Source organism: Ammospiza nelsoni, chromosome 2 (assembly GCF_027579445.1).
Source record: "Ammospiza nelsoni isolate bAmmNel1 chromosome 2, bAmmNel1.pri, whole genome shotgun sequence".
Classification (NCBI taxonomy): domain Eukaryota; kingdom Metazoa; phylum Chordata; class Aves; order Passeriformes; family Passerellidae; genus Ammospiza; species Ammospiza nelsoni.
The window spans coordinates 5,142,468-5,166,850 of record NC_080634.1 but is presented as its reverse complement, the minus strand read 5'-3'; the positions used below and the strand labels follow the sequence as shown (position 1 = coordinate 5,166,850).

Sequence of the window (24,383 nt, the reverse complement as noted above, 5' to 3'; positions counted from 1 at the left end):
TTCTCCAAACAAAATATTGGATTGTTTCCCCATCAGAGGCAGAGTGTGGCTGCATTCTTTGTAATTGCCAAAAAGCAAGGAGTGGACTCCTTGCGCTTTGAATTATTAGAATTACTATATATTTATCCTATCTAATCAACCTTCAAAGCTGGTGCCTAAACAAAAAAAAAAAGATTTTGAAGTACCTACTGCTCAGTTAAAAGGCAGTAAGAACTGAAAGGGGTTTGGAAAGTACAGTTATAATAGTTATCAGCACAGTGGGGAGAACAAAAGCTTCTTGTTCATTTCAAGTTCAGGGAACTTCCAAAAATGACCTCTCCTGGAAATATCAAGAAAGCAACTGGTTCAAAACCCCTCCTGTATTCATTTTACTCCTTAGCTGAATTCTGAATGCAGTATCTAGTGTGCAACTTCCTGCTCGTGAAGTCTAGCAACACTTGCAACTCCGGGTGGAAAGCAGACAAGGCACAAAGTGCAGGGAGCAACAAGTCTTGTCATCAGAGAGGGAGGAAGGAGGCAGAGCTCTGATTTTTCTCTTCTCAGCTTTGACACTAACCACAATGTGACTAATTCATACACCCCATCTGCAAACCAAGGCTTCCTCCAGCAGGCAGCGGAAGGGTTAACACTTGAAGAGAATACTGTGCCCTTGACTGGAAGATGCCTCAGCTATGGAAAACATCACCAAGAGGTGATCAGGAAACAAAACGCTCCAATCTTCTATCTATCAACTGTTTAGGCAGAACAGATTCTTCCACTCTGAAGAATCTTGAATCAGAAATTGCTAACCATAAAAAAAAGATGACAAAATCTAATGAGATTACCAGAGGCACCTTTAAAAGCAGTTATGGGGAATGTTTGCCACAAAAAGACATAATAAGGTGTTAAAACCGAAACGTTTCAGTGTCTCACCATCCATTTTGACAGAGAGGAAGATGGGTTTGGCTCTGATGTCGGGCTCGCGCTGCCACACGCCCGTGGCAGAGCGCACCCAGGGCGTCACCAGGCAGTAGTGGTTCCCGAAGTCCTGGTCCTCGCAGCCGTGCACGCGCAGCCGGAACTCCAGAGGGCTGATCCGCTCCAGGCTCAGCTCGCTGCTCCCGTTCCTCCTGCCCTGGGACACGATGCCCCTCCTGTCCAGGGAGGCCAGCAAGATGGGCTCCCTGTCCAGGGCAAAGGAGCGCACGGCAAACCAGGAGACGTCAAAGGACATGTCATCTGTGTGCGGGGACAGAGAAGAGTTCAGACGTGTTGGTGAGTCCTGAAAAGCATCCACAGTGCCATTTCTCAGCAAAAAGGGTAATCTGTAAGCAGCACAGCCAGCACTGGTCTAACAGCAGAGGGAAAAAAAAAAAAAAAAAAAAAAAAAAAACAGAAAGGAAAAAAAAAGAGTCCCCCGAACATGTCCTTTCTAGGAAGATTCAAGCAGTGAACTGCAATGAAATGCATTGACAGGAAGAATGGAGCTGTACAGAAAGGGTGACTTACCACAGGGATGACACTAAAGTGATTTCTTGCCTTTCTGCCTGCTATTCTGAAACTTGTATTTAACTCTGATCTAAGTTTTTACCAAGCAGTCTTAGTGTGTGTGTGTATACATATATATACACACACATACACACATTTATACATAACTTTTATATATTTATATATAACTGTAGAAGTTCTACAGTTATGCTGCACCTATAGTGAATGGGAGTGGGGGTGCTGGATATTTGCTAGCAAGGGTGATTTGCAGTCACTGTCTTCATGAGGGCCTTACACAAGCTCAAGATGAGAAGGCTCTATCCTGAAGGCCCCTTCCTTACATTTAGAGTTTGCCTAAATGAACACATATTCTGAACAGTGCACAAAAAATTACCTGGAACAGTACAAAACATTCAGGAGCAAAGCCTGACCATGCTGCTTTTATACATTTTTCCCAGAGTTGTGGGTTCCTGTGACACACCAGACATGATGCCTTGTGCAAGTTTCACCACCCAAATTCACAGTCTATAATATGGATTTGCAGAAACTTACACTTTTGACACAGCTGGCAGGCAGTCAGAGTCCATCAGCACATCCAGCTCACTGTGTTCATGCAAGATCCTATTGATCTCATTAGCAAATCTCAGCCCTAAGCCTATTAGGCAGATGTAGCTGAGTATCTGCTTTCAAAATCACCACTATTCTTTGCTATCATGAGCCCAGCAACACCTGTCAGAGTCTGAAACCTGGCATGACCCAAAGCCTGCTCACCTCTTTCCTCACAGGTCTTCCTTCCTGGCACATCAGCAAACCAATGGGCCCAAAGTGGAAACAGAAATTACTATTTCTGTCCCGAGTTTGGAGTACTGGTACAGTGCGTGCACACCTAAGGCAGGCCCAGTGATTCTTGGCAATGTACCAAACCTCCATTTTCTAGTATTGAGAGCTCTGAAAAATACAGTACTAGCAATCTGAAATTTGAAACTGATCTTTTGGCTAAATGAGTGGGTTTTTATCTCTTAAACTTTCACATTTGACCTCCAGGCTAATGGAAGCCCTAAGCCTGCTGTTGTACTGAAATCGTTTACAGATCTAAGTGAAGATGATTTTTAAGTCTATCAGGCAAGCTAGCACTTTGGAAAAGAAGGGAACTTCCATATTTTAAAGGAAGAAAAGGGACAGCCTCAGCTCTTTTACTTGAAGTATATTATCAGCTGGCCATGTGGGACATTCCTCCTTACTGCAGGAAAAAAAAGCCAAACAAATCAGTGTTTGGGATATAATTAACTCCTTCCTAAGGTGCACTGGTTTTACACACACCTACAGAAACAAAACAAAAACATGAGGAAGCACATGTTCCTAGCAGAGACAGTGTCTGACCAAGCTGTTTTGGGACACCAGCCAGTTTCTGCCCTGCCTGCCCCAGCCTGGTGTTCTGGGCAATGCACAGAACCTCGGGAGAGCACCTGGCCTGCTGTGCAGCCCTGCAGCAGGAGCGAGGGTCCCAGCCCTACATGGGGCTCAGCACAGGTCACTTGAACCAGCAGCCCTCAGAGCAATCCCTCCTGCCTCCCATCCTGCAAATCCTACTATGAGTTACTTGGCAAGGCACTCGGACCACTTCCCTTGAAACCAATGTTAATAAAAATTACCATAAACACATGTTCAGTCAAAGAGACCAAACTTTGACCTCTGCTTTGTGCACTCATCCAAATGTCTATGGGAAAAAGGGCCTCTGCTGGAGAGAGCTCTGTTTATAGAAACCACTCTTCATCCCTGCTGTCTGTTTATGCCAAATATAGTAATAGCACTGGTCCACAGGCAGCACGTTGGGAATTACCAATTCCTTCCAAAGATCCAAGACTGACACTTGCTCTTGTGCTTCCAGGTGCTGTAGGAGCACATGGACAGCTTTCAGGATAAGTCAAATTATACTTAACACATCACTGACCTTCCTTAAGCAATACATTTAGATATTAAAAGATAATAACAATAATCTAGTCTTCAGATCCTCAGGCAGCTTTGAAGAATTCCTTCTTTTGCATCTCAGATAATTTGAGGTTCCTGTCCCTTCACATGAGTACAGGCACTTGCTGTCATTTTGAAATATCTGAATCTATCTTCTGTAATTACAACGTGGGACAACATTATTATGCCAACATATTTTATTAGCCAGTACACAGTTTGCAATTAGTGACTCACTACAGACAGTCAGAGGGAGGATTTGGCTCCGAGCACTCTGTCACTATCCTCCTTGAAATAGCTTAATACAGCAAAGTCATCTGATTCATTTCTCTGTATCTCGGGGTTTCATGCCATAAAAACACAGACAAATATAGCAAAGCCAGGACATAAATCAGGTGCTCCCTAAATATCAGAGATGAACATACCTAGCAGCTCCCAAGTGCTAATAAATATGTAGATTCACTGACATAAAACAGGGCACACACTAGGCATCTGCCTCCTTCCACACATCTTGCATCAACGCTGATGAACCACTCAATTTTTGACCCAAATCTACAAAAACTCCACTTCAAGAACCACACTCCCACTCAACAAAGGTTTCTTTTCCTGCTTCTGTCTGTGCCACAGTCAGTAGTGTGGGACACAGTGAAGTGTCACATCCCAGTGCCCACAAGGGCATCAAGGACCTCAGTGCCACCAGGAGATGCAGCCTAAAGGAACAGAGAGCACTGGGAGCTGCCCTCTGAGAGCTCTGGGAGCAGAGCTAGCAGTGCTGCCGTGCTTCCTCCCCTCCTCAGCCAGTGAGGATCATCAGCATGTAAAGCACATCTTTAGGCACATTTCGATTTGACACACAGGGCTAAGCTGTCTGGGTCTTAGCTACTTCCCTGACCAATCACTCCTCAAAAGAGGGAATCCTATTTCTAGACCAGCTTCTTAGGAACCATACACTTCCACTGCTTAGAATGGAGCTCTCTCAGCATCCTGTTACAGTGTTGAATCCCAATTTTGAGACCCTTTTTGTTTACTACATTTAAATGAGGTTGAATAGGGCTTCCTAGAGAGCTGAGCAAACCACTTCAAGCCATATAAGGGGTAAACAAGCTGGTTTTGTTAAATTCTCCAGAGTGCTCATTGGGTCTGGCTGGAGCAGATAAAAAAAGCCCACATCTCCTTTCAGACACAGTAAGTAATACTCTTAAATCCCTAAGCATACAACCCAAGAATGGGTGATCTGGGAAGTCTAGAGAGATCATTTGTGAAAATGTGTATCCAACAGAAGTATCAGAAGCAGCTTTTATATCTTCAGGGCACAGAAGAACTACTATTCCCCACTGACACACACACATATTCCCCTCGTACCAATTCCAAACACCAAGCACAGCTGCCAAAGCAAAGGAGCACTTCTTTAGAGGAGCAGTCGCTGCCATGTACTGGGCTTAGTAACACACACTCGATTTCAGCAGGGTCTCAAAGAAGCAGAGGAAATTAAAGCATGTAGCAGTCACGCCAAAACCTTTTCTACCCTTTGAAAATTTCCCACAAACACACACTGGAAGCATTGTGAGCTGCCTCTACCAGAAAAAGGTTCAAACCATAAGTGATGCCTCTGGAATAAAAAAATTTAAAAAAAAATCAATCTAATGAACAAATGGCACTAACAAAAATAACTGGTCATTCAGATTTTCTTCAGCTCCTTGAAAGTACTAATTTTTTTAATTGTGCACACAAAGAGGGAGAAGAGGTAGCCCCTGAAACCAATGTACTACAGGAGGCATACATACTAATGCACATGTATGCCTGCAAAGTTGAGTGTCTGTGTGCACAAGAGCAGAGCTGGCTGGCATACCAAATACATCCAAAGGATGTGCATCTAACAGGATATCTCGGGAAACATCCTGCTCCTCCTCTGCTCACAGGGGATCCCATACCACAGCCCTGCAGCAGATCTGACACAAGAAGTACAGATGGCCTTGAAAGCCACCACGCCCCTCAGAAGGGAGTCAATCCATTTGCTCTTTTCTCCTTTCTCATCACATTCCCAAATGGAATGACCATGTCTGTACTGCAGTCATCTGTTTCCTTCCAGAAGATGCTGATAACTCTTGCCTTGTTTCTCTAAATGCCAGGTGTAGGCTTTCCCTAACAGCGTGCCTCATGTCCCCAGTGGGATGAGACAGCCCTGTATTTTCACAGTCTGTCTAACATTTGGCACTAATTTAAAAAGCAAGTCCTCCATTCCGATTGTGAATTAAATTGTGATAGTGACACAGCATAAAGACAGATCAGGGATGGAACACAGAGGAATAAGGCTACCAGCGAGGAACTACATGTTTGCTACCATACAAGCCCTCAATCCCTTCCTCTAACCCGCTCCATCAGCCCCCTCCAGCTCCCAAGGCCAGGAAGGCAGATGGATGAGGGAAGTCTGCACACCCTGCACCAATTCCAGCTGTTCCCTGTAGCTCTTCTGCCAGCCTCATCCAGAGGACCAGCAAGGACTGTGTTTCATCACACAGCATGACTGGTTAGGCCCCAAATCCTGCTCATCCTGCAACTGGGGGCTCAGAGCAGGGACTGAAAAGCCCCCTCAAAGCCTGCCACAACCACATTTTACTCCACTCTAGGTTTACTTGTCTGTGCCTCATCTGCCCCATTACAGACTGAAAAAGAAAGAAACCAAACAAACCACCAACATGAAAGAAACAAGATAAAAAAACCACCACAGAGGTCTGCCATGTCCAAGATGACGTTACCCAGCCATGGAACAGATTACAGTGCTGACATTTAAGACTCTGCTCTGGTTGCCCATGACTGCTGGAAACAGCATCACCTCCAGCTCCAGGGATAAGCTATCAATTCAACAGACACCCACAAACCCTTGTGAAGTTGCCAAGTTAAGTTTTAACTGTGCTGCTATGAGCAGCTCCTCAGAAGGCAACACCTTTTTGATTATCCTTATACTGTCCACATTCCTTCCAGTCTCAAGGTACCAAATACACACAAACCCATCCCAAACCCAACTGCAGTGAAGTTCTGACAGGAGAGCGCCACTGCTACTAAGCAGCCTCTTTTCACAGCATGGATAATGCTGGAAGGGACCACTGGAGGTCATCTGGTCCAACCTCCCTGCTCAGGAGTTATCCCAGAGCCCATGACACAGGATGCTGTCCAGAGGGCTTTTGCATCTCTCCAGAGAAGGAGCCTCCACAACATCTCTGGGCAACCTGTTCCAGTGCGTGGTGACCCTCACAGTAAAGAAGCTCCTCCTCATATTCAGGTGGAACTTGTTGTGTTCCAGTTCTCAAGTTTTAAGTGAGTCAGGGGTGCTGAGGCCTCTTTCACAAGGCAACGCTGAGCTCGTTGAGGCTGTCGAGCACCAGCAGAAGCAGCAGCTGCTCCCTGTCAGCAATTATTGCTTTGGAAAGGAAGGCAGCTGCTCTGGGCACTGCCTCACAACAATCCCTCCAAGAGCTTGAGCACACCTCAACGTGCAAGAGGCTTTCTGCAGAGCAGAAGCCTCAGGACAGGCTGAGGTGGATGCACAGCACACGCTGCTGCTTGCTGTGCCCAATATCCCAGGCCGTGAGTCTTTTGACAGCAATAAGGTTTACTCAGCTTTTCCTCCCTACCAAGCATTTCAATAATACAATCTACAGACTTCTATCATTTTTTCACAGGCAGCACACGACTGTAATCTGGCAAATTGCTTCCCTGCCACGCTCAGATTTAATGTAGAACAGACATCTTGTAATTTCAAAGTGATGGGCCTTTACTAAGCCTGGTACCTCATTTCATCAGCCACTACATCATAAGTAATATTTTCTGCACAGCACCTCTTTTGTAGTGGTTTATGTGTAGGCTTTTAAGTTTGGCATAAATCATGGCAACTTTATATTTAGATATATTCACATATATTTATATTTACATATATATTAGTAGATTTATTTTAAAGAGATGCTTATATCCATATACATAATGACTCAACTGACTCCAAACCCAAATTTTGGGTATAAGAAAGAGAGTTACTCTCACAGCATTTTGATGAAAAGCAGCTCAGACAATGCTTGGCAAGCAGCTAGGTTTTGAGCAATTTCCTGAACTTTTCAGCTCTCCATAAAAATTTGCTTTTGTGTCTGCTACTCTTCCCACAGGAACTAGGTACTGTATTTCTTTCTTCCACATAAAAAAGGATGCTCAACTCTGAAGGCAATGAACATTCATTTTGGCATTTAGGCTGCAGCGGTCAATTATTATGATTTTTTGATTTACCTTAAGCCTTAAATTCACTCTGAAGTAAGAAACTGAATGGCCAGTTGTCTGAGATTTCTTTAGAGATGACCATTTTCTTCTACATGGTTTAAGCAATGGACCTCCTTTCCATTTAAAGGGAATAGGAATAGTTTTCATGGCCCATCTGATGGATGTAGGTTGAGATTATCTGCAATGGGGTCAGTTGGTGGGGACAGCAGAGGGGGATTGGATGGTAAGAATATTTTTTTCCCCTCTTCCCTCAGGAAGTAAAATGAAAAAAATCCAAACTTGCTTTAAATTGAGCTGTGTAAAAACAAGCACACTGTCCTGCTTTTATGCAGTTCTACAGAATTGTTGGTTCTCAGCTCTCCAGCCTCACTCAAAGGACACGGGGCTCTAACTTCTGAAGGCAAATGCGTTACAGGTGAAATAATTTTGCTGAAATAATAATTATTATTACCTGGCTCGAGTGGCATTCCTTCCATCGTGACGATGCACAGCAAATCTGCCACCTCACCCTGGTAAATTGTGGGGCTGTCAGAATGCACCGAGACATTGAACACAGGACCTAGAAAAGAGCAACCACAATTATTCATGACAGGCTTTACTTCAATGTCCAACAACTTTATTGCACTTTTTTGAAGTATCCTCTCCTAGTTTGTGGAGACAGAGCTCTGAAGTAGGGACAAGCAGACATTTAAGTTTGTTGTAAAATAGTTTTTCATTGTTAGCTATTTAATCCTGTACTAAAACAAAGTACCCAAACCATCAGACTTTTCACCCAACACAGAGGCTGCTGCCCCAATCTGCCTCCTGCTTTCCAGCACAACAGCAGCTGGTCTTCCACTGGTGACTCCTTTAAGAGCATGGGAGTTCTGATCTTCAGGCTAATCCAGAATGGATCTTTTTGTTGAAGCTGTCAATAGGAATTCAAGTTAAAGCAAAACAGTATCTTAACCATACCAATGGTTCTACACTGGAACAGACAATACAAGAAGTGCATCTGATAATAGTTTTCTGTGGGTTTTCCTTCAGGCTCTGCCACAGATAGCATCTTCTGAAGATGTCTCAAAGCCCAAGGGTACAGTAACTCCTTCAGCTGCCAAATGGTGATGATATCAATGAAAACCATTAGGCTGTTTTGAAATACTCAGATCCCATGACAACACTGTGATGCTTTAAAAGACTTTTGACATGCATAGGTTAAAATCCCCGAAACTTCTCCAAATTTTGAAAACAGCTGCATCTCTAGTGCACAAGTAACAAAATCAGAATTCCTCAGATATGCCAGCACTGTTAATGCTCTCTATTTCACAGGGCAGAAACTGAAAAATATACCAAAATACCTCTGTGACTTCTCTTACTGATCAAGGAGTGAATAGAAGGAAAGCTGATCCCAACAGTGACCTCCAGGATGACTTTGGGGGACAGAGCCAGGGAAGCCAAGAAGAAACTCTGGACTCAGATTAAGAAGTAACCCTTTTTACACTCCCTAGACTCCCATTATTACCTGGCTCACTGACTTCTGGCACAGCAGCAGCAACAACCACCAGAGAAGGGTGGCTTGGGAAGAAAAAAAAAAAATCTGTTTATTTGCTCTCCTCCACTCTTTTAGTACACGAACCCTAAATTTCAAATCCACTGAAGATCAGTGGCAAACAATGCTTTTAATGAAGAACACTTCAGGAAATCATCCAAAACAACCCACTTGTGCCATGCCCTCTCAACAGGTTTCTACACTGATAGCTCACCACATGGCACACACCATATCACTCCCAAACTGAGGTTTTGGAAAGAAACTTGGATGTATCATGAAGCTACAGCTATCATTTTTGGGGCAATCTTTCTAGACTGCAAGGGCCTGGCTTGTTTTGGTCAACAGAACACACACAGCATGCTAAGAAATTAATTCCAACTACAGTGAAATAATTACTTCTCCAGCTTTCAAAATCCCCTCTCCCCCAGTTTCCACCAGCCCTCTCCTCTGCCCTAGAAGCAGTTGTACTTTTGTACACTAGGGTAGTATGCAGACATACAATCTGAGAGTTTGACAGTAGAAGATTTTTCTTGAAATTAACACTGCAAATTACCCCCCCAAACAAGGATAAAAGGGTGGTAGAGATGCAATAGAGGTTATACATGGATTACCAACCAAGACTTGTTAATGCTAGAACACATTTAAGGAAACAAGAGACCCACAATACTGAGATCAGCTGCTCAGGTAGTGACTGCACAAGCAGGCTGCAGCCCTAACTTAAGCTCAGCATGATGGGATCCTTTTCCCAGGAGATGAACAGAGATTAATCTGAATGCTTCCTCAGCATCTGTCTCAACTGGTTTTGTGTGAATTCAATTTGTTTCCTGACATTCACACACACACAACAAACTATATTCCCCTTGCAGCCTATTTGATTATTTGATAAATCAAGACATTTCCATCCTCTTGTTCAGAGTTGGGCAGACAGAAGTTCAAGATCCTAGGGGATTAAAGGCAGCACGGATCAGGACACTCCAGCCAACTAAAAGCAGAAAAGTTTCAAGCTGTGTGTGAACTGTCAGAGAAAAGAAATAAAGAGACTGTCAAAATCTGCTAGGAATGTCCCTGCATTCCCAGCACAGTCCCTCTGCTGCACTGATCAAAGGCACAACAGCACCACAATAATCCTGATACTGTCCATAGCTCAGTCTATGCTCAGTCTATCCTGCAGCAGGTGAGGTGACATCCTGTCAGGAATACAGGACATGCCCTGCTGCAGCAGACAGGCTGGATGCTGGGAGGGGTTGGGCAAGAGAGATGAACTGCATGGTTCCAGCTCTGTCAGGCTAAGGATGGGCTACCTTGCCCCTGCCAGGTTAAACAAGAGGGCACATAGGATTTTTTAGGCTTTATTTCTAGGCTGAAAGTCCAGGTGGACCCTGCATTGAACAGACACTGCCTTCAAACCCTGGCAAACCAACAAACCACTGATGTGGAGCAGAGTCAGAGCATTCCTGGCCACTGGATGTCACAAGGTAAAAGCTGAGCTTGGCTGGTCACTCAGCCAGGGAAATGCAGCACTCGCAACACACTCCTCAGTTTGGGTCACCAAGCACTTCTCCACTGAGCCTCCCACACCAAAGCCAAAACTTCCCAGGCAGGAAGGCTCCAAGGCATCAGCTGCATTGGCATTTCAGGATTGTGCTTTCCCTTGGTAAGGCACAAACAGTTCTTTCCCTTCAGGTATTTCCCTAGCAGGCAACATCTCTTGCAAATTACCTTTTCTACCTCCAGGGACAAATCACTGTCCTGTGCTAGGACTGGATATCAATACTCAAGAGGTGTGTTGGGGGTTGTGTTCTTCCCTGCTCAGCTGAAGAGGGAAAACAACATTTAATTATTTATTAAAACCTAAGCAAGATTAATTGCAGTGACAGTTCCTCAGTTCAGTCTTGAAAACTGTGGCTGCAGCTTCCTAGGGTTATATATTCTTTGGGTTACATATTCTTTGGGTTATTCTGAGGCCCACATGACCCTGGGCCTCAGGCTGCCCTCAGGCATGAAAGGACAGAGTAAAGCACCTTCAGAGATTTATTGCCCCCCTTAAAAAAACCTGAAGAGGCAGGAGGCTGAGTGCCCCATTCCCCCACCCAGTGTTCAAGAAGCTCTGGATCTGGACCATGACAAGCAAGGCTCAGAACACAAAACTCAAGTACACTTTTCTCAAGTTTTTGCCCTCAAACATAAAACAAACAAACAAACAAACAAAAAAAAAAAAAAAAAAAAGAGAAGACCCCAAAAAACCAAACAGAAAACCACCCAAAAAAGAGGCCACACATCTCAGTGCCAAGGTTACAGATCCAGGCATTGGTAAAACAGGCAGCTCCCAGCAGACACTGATGACACTGGCCCAGGGTCTCAGCACCGTCACGCTCAAGCACTTCAGTGTCACTGGGAGGGTTGGGGAGGTGACAGGAACTCTCTCCTTCTCTGAGATATGAGTTCATGCTACATTAACACCGAGAAAAACAGAACTCTGCAGATCACAGATGATGTGGCTTTGGCCATCGTTGCCACCTGCATTTAACAGTTTGAAATACTGTAATTGGCACCTAGTGGTCACTCGGGAGAATAAACAAACCAGAGTTTAGTTTCAATTGCAGGGCTGACAGATCAAGCATGACCTGTAAAACTCATCAAGAACAAAGCAAAGTTAAATGCTGAAAAGCTGTTCATGAGCTTGAAAGCTGAGAAATAACTGGATTTTAATAACTTCAGATTTGAAGATAAGTGTCATTTCTTCAGGTAATTTGGAAGCTAAAGAGCACAGATTTACAAAACAAACTAGCATTCCCAATTCTAAGAGCTAAGCATCATAAATTGCCATGTTCTGCTGAGAACTTTGATTTAAAATAAGAAAAATATCTGCTCCTCACTATAAATAAGGCCTTATGTAAGCTTAGATAAAACACCTAAAGAAGTTTTCTTCCCTATTTAACTAATAACAATTTTATATTAAAAAGCATCTGCAGTCAGGATGGTAAGAGTTTTCAGAGTATTTCTTGACTCCTGAACACTTGAAAAACACTACACAACTTTAAACAGAAAGTGAAGAAATTGAGGTCAGAAGTTTACTAGTACAAATCCAGAAGTGCTTAAGAGAAACCAGGTTCCAGGATCAGGATTTCTTCAGTGTACTTTTCTCTGAATGTTCCCTTTTATAATAGATCTCAATGTTCAAACTGTTGATTTCATGTCACCAGGAAGGTAACTCCAGGAGCCAGACCCTGTAGTGATACCGTTTTGAGCTAAAAAGTGCTATGCTAATTCCTCTATGCTTAAAAATGAAACGAAAAATTGTTCGTAAGCTGAACCAAGATTTGTTTAATATTTTGTGCTCAATCAGATTCACACTGAAGGGTCTGCAGGGTGGAAAAGAGGAGTTCAAGTTGATCAAGGTAATTTACTCAACTTCAGGATTAAGACAAATTCTGAGCCCTCTTTACCTAATGTCACCCTACTTTTTCCCTGCTTTCCTTCCCTGCTCAGTAATCTGAACACTTTAAATCTGCAAGAAAAATGGGAAAATGAAAGACAATAATCAAGAGCCAGTTAAAATCCAGTCTGTAACAGAAGAGGTCCTAATTATCTAGGGTCCTGGGTGATGTTTTGTCTTTGATTATCATTTTACCCTGTACTTCTCTGCAGAAATAAGGTATAGTCTCCCCACAGACACGAGCTACCTTTATTTCCCAGCCAAATAGAGAAGAGAAAGGTCAAGTAATCTGATGACAACAGAGACCTGGGGCAGGCTGTTCCCCCCAGGAAGCCCATGCCCAGGCCATTACTGACCAGGGGGACTGGAATTCCAGCACACAGCTGCCCTGCTTCCAATCACACAGCACCACAGACCACAACGGGGAAAACAACTGATGCAACCCACGAGCTCTGCATCGTCCAAAATATTACTCATCTCTGCCCTGGCACCAAATCCTTCACTCTTCAACTGAGAATTCCATGACCTGCTTTTCTCCAGTTAATAAGTTTCTTCACCTTCGCTTTTCCAGACCCCTGCCCTTTCCCAGTTTCTCCGTGAAGCTGTTCCCTAACAAGCTTTGCCCCCAGCCCCATAATGGCTGTTACTGGAAGAAGCCCTCAGTAGTTAAGTCTGTGGTTTCTACTTCCAGCTACAAATTAATGCACACAGGCACAAAGGCACACAATGACAAAGCACGTTCCTGCCCATTAAGAGTGGCTGGAAAATACCAGCCTTTCCTGCCAAAGAGTTTCTGCTGCGCTGCTTTTCATTCATTTCCGTGATTAAGCTTTCTTTCCTTTAACAATCTTTCTATTCGCCCTTCTTGAAATTGAGTATCTCTCAGGGTCATTGCAGGGCATCATTTCATTTTAATTGCAAGCTCAACATCAATACTCAGCTCATATTTCAGGAGCTCTTGGTTTATCTCAGCTTCTTCCAAAGTGGATGATAATACATTGCTGTGCAATGAGCTCACATGCAGATGTAATCCAGAGTTGAAGATTTCATTGAGATATTCTCCTTACAAGTTCTCTTTTCTTTTTGCCTCTCCAGAACTTTCTGCCCTCTGCTGAATGGCACAGAGCAGAGACAGCTCAGAGCACAGCCAAGCTCCAAATGGATCTCTCACACAATACAGTTCTCAACATGAGATTAAAAGCTTCCTTCTCCCTGCTTCTTTCAAGGGAAAGGAAAATAAGTTACTTCTGTGGAAATCCCTGAGAGTGTGTGGTGGGAAAACACATTCTAAACACCAACCTGGGTTGCCCAATTCGTGGTGAAAGGGTTTGAAGATTAAAGGACATATGCCAAACAGAGTTGATGAAGCTGTCTTCATACACTGGCTTGAGGAGAACACAAGGGACAGAAGACTGGTGTGTTCCAGGCTGAAAGGAAGGATCTGTACACATGCATCAACAAATAGCTCAGGAGGAGAGAGGATGCACTGGAGTAGAAAATGTGTAATGAAATTAAGAGAACATTTCAAGACAGGCACTGGCAGCTGCTCTTGTTCCTCACATCACTGGGCAACCTTTTAAAAAAGACATGGTAGAACCTCTCTGCCCTACACTGGGAAGACAAACAAAAAAGCACTGAGGAATATTAAATTCTTCACATGGGACAGCTTTCCCTGCCCACCAGATAAGCTTATTTTGCTTACAGCAGCTGGACATACAGAAGGCATTCGTTTTATGAAACTGGTCTAGTGATCCATGTTATCCATGAGGTCATACCAGAAGATTCACAAGATCCTCTCTGGTCTTAAAATACATCCAGCAGAGAACAATATGCCATTGATTGAATATTTGAAAACTAATGGCCTAGTATGCTCCTTCTCACCACACTCCCCCACCCTCACTTCCAGTTCATATGGTCCAGTGGACAAAATCCACATCTCCTTTTTTTTTTAGTTCGGGGCGTTTCAAACAAATGCCTTTACATTAACATTTCAGATCATTACCAAATTGAATAAATACGCCCCTCTGCAACAGCAAGCAGAGAAAGAAGAGAGGAGATCTCTGCTTGCAGCCAGCAAGTTCTGCCCTGAATGGAAAGAATCTGAGCAAGACATTTTCCACAGATGTTCATGGAAAAACATTTCAGAGCACTGCCACATTTCAAGCCTATTGTGGCAGGAAACACTGAAGTTTCACATGTGTGCAGTCCCCAGCTCACATATGAAAAGCTCTGCCACTCAGAGAGATCACATGGCACAGTGTGTACGCACGCTTAAAAACTCCTCTTTGAAACATCACTCAGCTCGCAGAGATCTGGGAGTGAGTCAAATGAGAGAGAAGGATTTCCAGTCCCAGCAAGCCTCACCATCCCCCATCACAGGGGAATCAATAAAAACAACTGAGAAAGAAATTCCTCCTAGGACTAAAAGCTTCACGTAAAACCCTTTAAGGGCTTCCTTTTGCTGAAAATGCTGCTTCCCTATTGATCCCCTCCCCACTCCAACAGCCATGATGGAAGCTGAAAATGCTGCCCAAGCTCAAGATTTCAAAGTTTGGAGGAGACTGGAATACATCCTATTTTTCAAAATTACACTGCTGTATGTATTTCCTCCAGCAGTTATAGGTAAGTTGTCTTTCTGTCACACTTTGAGAAATCAGTGCAATTGACTCCTTAACAGTTTTCCTATCAGGGACAAACACTCATAAGATACCATATCCCACCCTCCCTACAACTCAGGATTTAGCACAATGCTTCTCCCCAGGTTTTGGGGATTTTTTCCCAGTTGCCTGGAAAGCTGCATGCCCCTCTTTTTTTCCTGCACCTTTCCTGTTAGTATCTCCCCTCCAATTTTGAGGAATTCCTCCAATTTTGAGGAAATTTTTCTCACAAATAACTAGCTCTCTCAGTGCTTCTGCCTTTCACCATGCCCATTAGGGAAATTCTGGCACCAACTTATTTTTTCTGAAGAACAAGTCTGACAGCTGCTTGTGCCACAGGATGCAAGAGAAGGGTGTGATATCTGAGCTGTGCTTTCATAGCTGCTCCACAGCTTTGCCATTTACCTCTGGCTCCCTGACTCAGTCTGCATCAAAGACAGGAGGCTTCAGCACACAAAACCAAAGTAACACACCCACAAAACATCTTCTGTCTTGTGTACTTAATTCCAGATGATTTCCCAAATAATAATTCCAGAGTTAGTCCATTCTAACTGTACTCATCACGTGTTCTCATTGTGCCCAGAGATGAATATCCAGCAGGGACATCTGAGTAACAACTGAAGGACACAAAGTTCATCCATCAGTTAAAGAAAATTGCAGGTATTTCAAAACAGATTTTGCTACATGCCAAGATTATTTTGGGAAATAGCACTGCAGCAAATTGTGCCTGGGATCTCATTTCTTTCTTCATTCTTTGGTGAAGAATGAAAGGCTGACAGGGCTCCCCCTGCTCCAGCCCTGCTACTGGAATTCACACATTCCCAGGGCACTTCTACACGCTGCCTCCCTTTCTTCACTCCACGCTCCAGAAATCCTATCTGGGTGGAGGGGCTGCGAGGAGAGGCTGGCAGCAAAGGGAAGCCAAGACTACAACACGCACGCTTCCCTCCCTCGCATTGCTCGCAGGTTTCCCTCTGAACCCTGCGTGTCAAAGCATCCCAACAAACTTTCTGGATGGGAGTTCAAAGTGACACAAGACCAGCAATATTGGGAGAGGCACAAACCACCACTTTGCACGGTGCAGGAAAGCCTCCGCAGAGGAGCTTGGAGGGGCAGGGTGGGGTGTTGTGCAGATTTGATTCTTGCTGGTTTCTTTTATCACTCCCTTTGCAAATACTACTCTCGCACTGTGTCTGACCCAGATATGAAGAGTAATAAGGCTAAAACCGCAGCCCACTAAACCATCTTGAGAAATTACCTAAAACTGAAAGAAGCTGAGTCCATGTCCTCTGTCTGGCCAGCTTAGATCAAATCTACATCTCCAAGCTTCCTATGAAGTGATGTCCTCATTGCCAGGCTGTCCTCCTACGGTCAGCCCTTGTCCTTTTCCCAGTGTGCCATATAAGCAAGCTCAGATCTTAGGAACCACATCATCTAGAATAATTACCTTAGCTGTGGATGCAGCCAGAAGTCAGGCTGCTCTTGCCTAGACACAGACACATCTCCTAAATATGCTACAGCCTGTTACTGCCAGCAGAATGTGAGCATGAAAGCCCCACAGCTCAAAACCCCACCAGCCTGGTTTATCAAATCATGAGAGGAGCCCTTCACTCATTTGTGCACCAGTGTTGTAAAAACAGCTCCCACTGCACTTCCCAACAATAGAACATGACAGAAGTCAGAGTTAATATGCATCTCTGATGATCCAAATCAATGCCATCCATCTCTCCCTCCCTCCAACACAGTATCAGGACAGGCACATTTCTATAGAAAAGGCAGGCTTAGTTACAGCTGAAGGTAAGAGTTTCAGCAAGCAACTGAGGAACAGGATGTCCTTCTGGGTACTGAAATTCCTCCCAATTTGTGGAGCTTTGTAGTTCAGTCGTGAGGGACCTCTAAGGTCTTGCAGTGGCAGGATACACTTACTGGGATGGCTGAAACGTTACCCTGACCTGGCCATTTTCTGCAATTACATCAACAGTGAGGTGTGCTCATGGAATTTAATGCTATGCTAATAGAGTCTGTTTTGGAACAGAAATCCAGTTTATATTAATGCTCTTCCAGAGCAGCCACTACTAACAATCTAGTGATACAGCTGGCAAATGCAGCAGCAGTTGCTCCATACTGAGAACGAGCTCTGAGCCTGCAGGACCATAAAAGCTGCATTAGCAGAGAAAAACCCAGGGGTTATGATTACAGCCAATTCATTAAACATCTTTCTGTAAACAATCAATAGCACAAAGGACACAAGTACCACCAAAGAAGACAAGCACAGCTCTCAGCCATCATGCCATTTGCTCCAAAGAGCAGATATTTCTGAGACACAGGGAAATCAATGGGAAAGCGTCACAGAATTGCCTCCCTGTCTGGCTTAAACACGGGGCTGTCAGGTTCTGTACCAACCTGATGTCTGGAAGTCTATCTGGATAGGGTTGGACAAGCCATTGACGGCCTCGCGCCACATGCCCCCGCCGCCCGGAGACCAGGCGGTCACCACGCAGCGGTAGAGCCCGGCGTCCGAGATCTGGGTCTGGTACATCCTGTAGCGGAACTCGTTCTCCTGCACCTTCTCCAGCACCACCCCGTCCACGCGCGTCTGGTCCGTCCAGTCCTCCAGGCGCACCACCGAGTCCTGGTTCAGGGAGATGATGCGGGTGGTGCCGTTGGGACTCGACTGGTCCGCCAGGGGCTTCTCGGCCGTGATGAGCACCGAGTAGCGCGGCGTCTTGATGTTCTTGGAGGACACTTTGCACGTCATCTCAAAGGTGTGGCCTGCTACAAAGAATGGCTTCAATTTCACCGCCTCCACTGTGAGCGTGTAATCTGAAGAGGGAAGGAAATAAAGCGGCAAGAGAGGGTTAACAAACGGGCTCGGGTATTTCTGCAGCACCATCCAACCTAGGAGGTCACAGACAGGCAAAGTTTCTTTTCTGGAGGAACAAATCCCAGCACATTTATCTAAACATGTGGACATCCCCAGAATGCTACTCAACAGTACACAACAGTTTGGGTCAAGATGCACAAATTCAAACAAACACCAAATACTGAACAAATAGAATACACAGCTTGCCACCAGACAGGACCTCCAGGACCTTTATTCAAGAATAAAGATATTAGACAAGATTCATGTGACCATGTTCGCAGGGGTCTTAGGATGAGGAAAGAGACGAGGATCTGACTCCACGTTTCAGAAGGCTTGATTTATTATTTTATTATATATATTACATTAAAACTATACTAAAAGAATAGAAGAAAGGATTTCATCAGAAGGCCAGCTAAGAATAGAATAAGAAAGAATGATAACAAATGTTTGGGGCTCAGACTCTCTGTCCAAGCCCACTGTGATTGGCCATTAATTAGAAACAACCAACATGGGCCAATCCCAGATCCCCCCTGTTGCATTCCACAGCAGCAGATAATCAATGTTTACATTTTGTTCCTGAGGCCTCTCAGCTTCTCAGGAGGAAAAATCCTAAGGAAAGGATTTTCCATAAAAGATGTCTGTGACAGATTCAGAGTCCCAGTTTTATACTGGCACTGGAAGAGCACCCACAGTGATGGGGTAATAAGGGCACTGCTGAAATACTCATGACTAATGACAAAAGCTGCCACTTGCTAAATTGGCAGCACTTAGTGTAGTGTCTTTTATTTCCCTCGAAAATCCACCCTAACGGCATTCCTAACGGCAATCCAGACACATTCAGCTGAAAACACATGACAAAATTCGGTGTAACAGAAGTCTCCACCCCAGGCACTCCCATACAGATTTACACACACCTCTGCCTCCGTGCCAGTCTTTCCTCCCCTTGCTTCTCATGCATTTACTTCCATACAAGCCTACGAGAAGTGCTGACATTTCCCATTTGACATCAAGGATTCCAGCAACACTTACTGCTTAGCTTCCTTCCATTCTCTACTGTCTCCTCAATCCCAAGAATCCCTTAATTACAGGGTTTGGGAAAATTATACATGTCGGAGCACAGCTCCAAGACACACAAAATACAAGCTCACAGTGAGAAACTGAGAAAATGAGGAGTGACTGAAATCAGAATCAGATAAAAGGAAAGGGAGTCGCTAGTTTCCTGGCATTGTGATGAAAAGACACTCTGTACATCATGGTTCTTCTTAAGGAAGGGGGGTCTTGGGCAGAATACATAGGAATAACAATATTGCAAAAATACAGCCAATCCAACTCTCTGGACTTACTTTGCTGCACCATATTCTCCCTTCTCTCCTTTATTAAAAAAAAAAAAAAATATGTAGACCTGTTAAAGAGCTCCACAGCACCTCTTTATGCAAGACAAAACTTCTCAGGAACAGGGAAATAAGCAATGGTGAGATTGAAACACATTTCCCAAAACTGAACTTAAATGCAGTAATATTTATGTCCTCCCCACAAGAGCAACAAGATACTTGTCAAGATTACATTTTGCAGTGTTTTGCCTTCAAGCAGCAGTTTTCACAATGAGTAAACACAGCCCACAAGATGAGAAGCCTGGTATGACAACTTTAAATCAGCACTGTATAAAGCAGATCACAGTACAAAGCTATATAAAGAAACAGCAGGAGCAGTGAAGGCTGAGATGCTTCTAGTGGTCCAGCTGAGCACAGAATTATTTGATACTCCACACCAAACCCCCCTCACACTTCCACCCACTAAGCAAGTGACAATACAAGAGTTGCACATTCAGGCACTCGGGGTACAATCACAAATGAAGCTGTACAGCATCAGAGTCATTCTCCTCTCCCTTGTGAAAAGACTCATCAGATACCAAATTCCAGACTTCAAACCCGTTTTGGGTCCTCATTCTGTGTCTGTGAGACTCTGATATTTCCTGCAGTACTTAGGAGCCCAGCACAAATCAGCTTTTCACATACTTTTAGGAACATAGTAGGCAATTATATTGTGTCCCAAAAGCAGAAGCACAAACAGCTAGTTATACTTTTCTGGCACATATTGTTGCTTTTTAGGCCATATGAGGAGGCTCTGGGCAAAAATCCCTCTTTACTTAAATGTCCTTTATGTTGTTGATCTTCACAGCAGAACACAAAGCCCTAGACATCAGAAAGGAAATCTTACATTCAGTCTCTGGTATATATGCTTAAGATTAAACACCCTCACACGTCCAGAGCAGTTCAGCTACAACTGAGATAATTCTCCCTACTACCTGAGTATCAAATACCTTAACTTCCACACTCCCTGAGCCACAGGTCAGGCAGCAGCACAAAGGGCAGTGTCTTGTCCCCAACAAGGACAGAGCAAATTTTGTCCCTAGACATCCTTTATTGGTTTTCCATTTGAAGGCAATAGCAAATGCTTTTCCCTAAGTATTTCTGCTAAAGGAAAAGGAGAAAGGAGTGGTGGTAGCATGGGACAACAGCAGAAATACCACTGGTAAGAGTTTGTGGAAGAGAACAACTGAGGCCCAGAGATGCAGCTGGAGAACAGTGATAGAGTTCAGAAGGGTTAGAAATTACATGCTGAACTAAGAACAAGGAGATACATTCTTATGAAAGTTCTTTCAAAGCATTTTTCTACCTTGAAAAACCCCTGAGTTTGGATGAACACACAAGGCAGAGGCACCCCCTCTTGTGTTAGACCATTAGAAATTCAGAACAGAGAACAGAGAAGGGGACACACAATCCATCACATACAGGTGCTGAATATTTCTTTTTGCAACAAAGTCAAAAAAAGATCAAAGGGATGTTTCTGTATTTGCCATAATATTACAGACCTGCATATGTAGCAAAGTAAAACAACAACAACAACAAAAAGACTCCATAGCCTATCAACTAGAAAAACCTGGATCACCATTTTTAATATGCTGGTTCTGTGCCAATATTGTTCTCCTTCAGTACCAGCAGATGAAATGTAATTAGCACTCCTTCACCCCCACCTAGAGAAGCGTGTAGCTGTCTCTGTTGTGAGAGTCCACATTATGAAAAAGAGGGCAGCCCAAAGATCTGGCACTTGTCTTAGAAATAACAGTAATCTGCACAGAAAATTAAGAGGGAAAGGAAAGTCTCTTCATGTTTCCTATGTTAGCAGAAATTACTCATCATATCTTGCAGCATAAGATGAGCCAGAGAGGTCAAATGAATGCTTTCTTCCAAGAACTGCAGCCTAAGGTTTCATTTCTAATCCTTTGGGAATTGCCAAGGAAGCAACGTGTGTCTTGACTGCTACTCCACACACTTGCCTGTCTGCATACACACCTGCAGTCCCATGTGGAGTCTCATCTCCTTCTCGTAAAGCTCCAAGAATGAAAAGCACAATAAAGCACACCCTGCTTGGTCATATACAGGAGGCTGCAATCTGCAGTTTGTTCTGAAAAGCAGTAGGGGAAGAGTTCCTAAGTAAACCATACCCAAAGCTTGGGCACTATTCCAAGACAGAGGGCTAGCAACAGAAGAAATCCTGGCCAAATGACTCAAATAAAATTTGAGTAAACTGTACTTTGGAGCTTGGCAGTGCAAGCTTCTGCCTTCCATCACTGGCCGGTCCAAGTGACTAAGCCACACTGTAATTCTCCTGTTGCTCTTCCACCACAAAGTGTGTGCTCAGCTTCAAGAGCTTTTCCTGGGCAGTGACCAAAACCAGTTTTCACCTCATCTACACCAGGCAAATTTCTAGAGAAGCCCAACAGCTAAAAGGGCAAGAAGACTTTAGAATAAAGAGCAAACACCTCCCCTGCACTGCTTTGACTCCAGCTGGAAAAGCAGCACATTGGCCAGGGCTGACATCAGTGTTGGAGCCTCACAGCACTGCTTGAGGCTGCTGACAGGAATCCTGGTGTTCATGAAGGCCCCTCCATCCCCAGTGCAGTGATGGGGCTGCAGGTGCAGGGAATGCAGCAGGCATTAATGCAGTGACAGCTCTGCCATGGCAGGAGGTGGCTGTACCACACCTCGAGGCACAACTGCAGCCCCAGCAGCTCTGGAGGCACGGCAGGCACACCAAAGCCTGCGCTGCAGCCTGCATGAACACAGAAACACACCTGACTGCACAACTCCTGTCCCTGCAGCCAAACTGGCACAGGCACACTCCAGCTCAGTGCCATGGGGATCCCCGTGCCTGTGTACATCAGCAGTGATCAATAAAAGTAATGGCAGAAATATTATCTGTTCTCTATCTGCAGGACTGTATGAAAGATTAAGGCACCCTTGCTCCCAATTAAGTGTGACGGGAGGGCTAGGCAAGCATTTAGGACAAGTAACATGATGTTAAATATAATTATTTTGTAAATTAAAGACAGAAGTATTAACAAAACCCCAAATAATAGTACCTTTGGGATTTGGAATTTCAATTAAAAGATAATGTTTTCTTCTGCTAAGTGCTCCATGCAGATCCGAAGTTGACAACACTGGTTTAGGAAAAAAGCATTGATTTTTTTTTCAATGCAAACAGTATCTGTGTTCTAAATGTAACTTGTATTCAAATAAATAAATAAAATTATCTTTTAGAATATCAAACTCTTTTCTGGGTTGAAATAATTTCCAGAGCTAGTCAGAAAAGGTTTCCTCCCTTTCTTTACCCCTCTTTACTGACTGGAATTTGTACTCTAAATAAGCAAAATATAATACAATTGATGTTTTTAATTTCTGAGATGAGACAGAGATGCCTTCTTTGTCACCTTGGCAGGGGAAGAAATAGAAGGGGGGAAGAAACATATCAGGCAGACTATGTCAAAAACAACGGTGATCTATGATAGCAATTGGCTGCACTTGCAAAGCTGAGTAAGCAGAAAGATGTGTGAGCATTATTGGCCCCCGCAGAATAAAACAGAAAACAGAGACAATAAAACCCCAAGTTCAAATGGGCAAACACACAGCTTATTATACAATGCACAAAAAAAGGTTTTTTTACATGTTGACACAATGTTTACATTTTGAATAAAGGCTCTGAACACCCATCTTTGCTGAAAGACCCACAGACACAATACAAACCCATTTCTCCTTTCTCAAGAACTCAGAACAATTGTTTTCAAAGTGAGATTTCGCCAACATCCTCCCCCAAAGCAGTGCTCTAAAATCAACAAAGAAGATGCGAGCAATGAAATAGATGGAAGAAAAGTCTCTGTATAGGCATAAGCCGTGCAAGGAAGAGGCAAATTTCTCTTCTCTCCTTAGGCAAACACGTGGGAGCCTGGCCGCTGGCTTTTATAAGCACTGGGAGCAGTTAGGGACTCAAATCACCAGAGATACTTGTCAAAACAACAGTCAGAGAGCACAGGCAGCAGCAGATTAACTCCTTCATAGCTGCTGGCTCCCAGCAGCCGGGTCTGCAGCTCACACAATAGGATGTGGCAGGGGACAGGGCACACACAGAGGCATCTGGGGCTGCACTGCTCAAGGGGGAGTTGATGGGGGTAGAGAAGGGGAAATCAAAGCTATATTTCACCCTCCCCACCTCATACACATACAACATTATTTTTCAGGAGGGGAAGGTTTTGTAGGAGAGCTCACTTTCACATAATAAATCCCCCAATCCCAAGCTTTGCCAACAGAACGTACTTTTCAGCACGGGGACTATAACATTTACATTTGTGCTGCAAAATTAGCAGAGTTTCTGGAACAAAACCAGAACCAAGGGAATGTTCACACCTGTCACGGTTTGTTTTCCCTCAGAAATGTCAACACAGGCTGAGACTTTTCAACTCCAGCTGGTCTCTGTAGCTGCTCCGAAGGCGACGATCCATTACACTGGCATGCACATGCACACACTCCGTGTTGTGGCATAACACTCAACTAATTGTGACCAACATCCAGCATTAATGAGACTTCTCAGTCCTGCTGGAGAAGTCAGCTTCAGGGGTAAAAAAAATACAAACGAACAGACACAAAAAAAAAAAAAAAAAAAAAAAAAAAAACTTTTCCCTGGATCACACATGTGTAGTATTGAGCATCACTTCTGTCTCCACTGAAGCAGAATCAGAGCAGAAGATTTCCAATTTGCTGTTCAGGGATTATGCCTAAACAACTTCAAAATTATTTCAAATTGCTTGTCTCTCAAATACAGTTCTCTGCCTGTGGATGCCTAAGCTATACTGTTAAACTAGTCTATCAA

The 24,383-nt window shown here is 44.0% G+C and overlaps 1 protein-coding gene across 1 annotated transcript in view; it reads right to left on the bottom strand.

Moving 5' to 3' along the window:
• PTGFRN (prostaglandin F2 receptor inhibitor) overlaps positions 1 to 24,383 on the bottom strand; it is a 66,637-nt gene that overhangs the window by 3,855 nt on the left and 38,399 nt on the right. The window contains exons 6-8 of the mRNA XM_059466140.1: positions 17,720 to 18,139; positions 8,147 to 8,254; positions 913 to 1,218 (exon numbers count right to left, since the gene is read on the bottom strand). Coding sequence (XP_059322123.1) covers positions 913 to 1,218; positions 8,147 to 8,254; positions 17,720 to 18,139 — 834 coding nt within the window. The remainder of the gene's footprint in view (positions 1 to 912; positions 1,219 to 8,146; positions 8,255 to 17,719; positions 18,140 to 24,383) is intronic.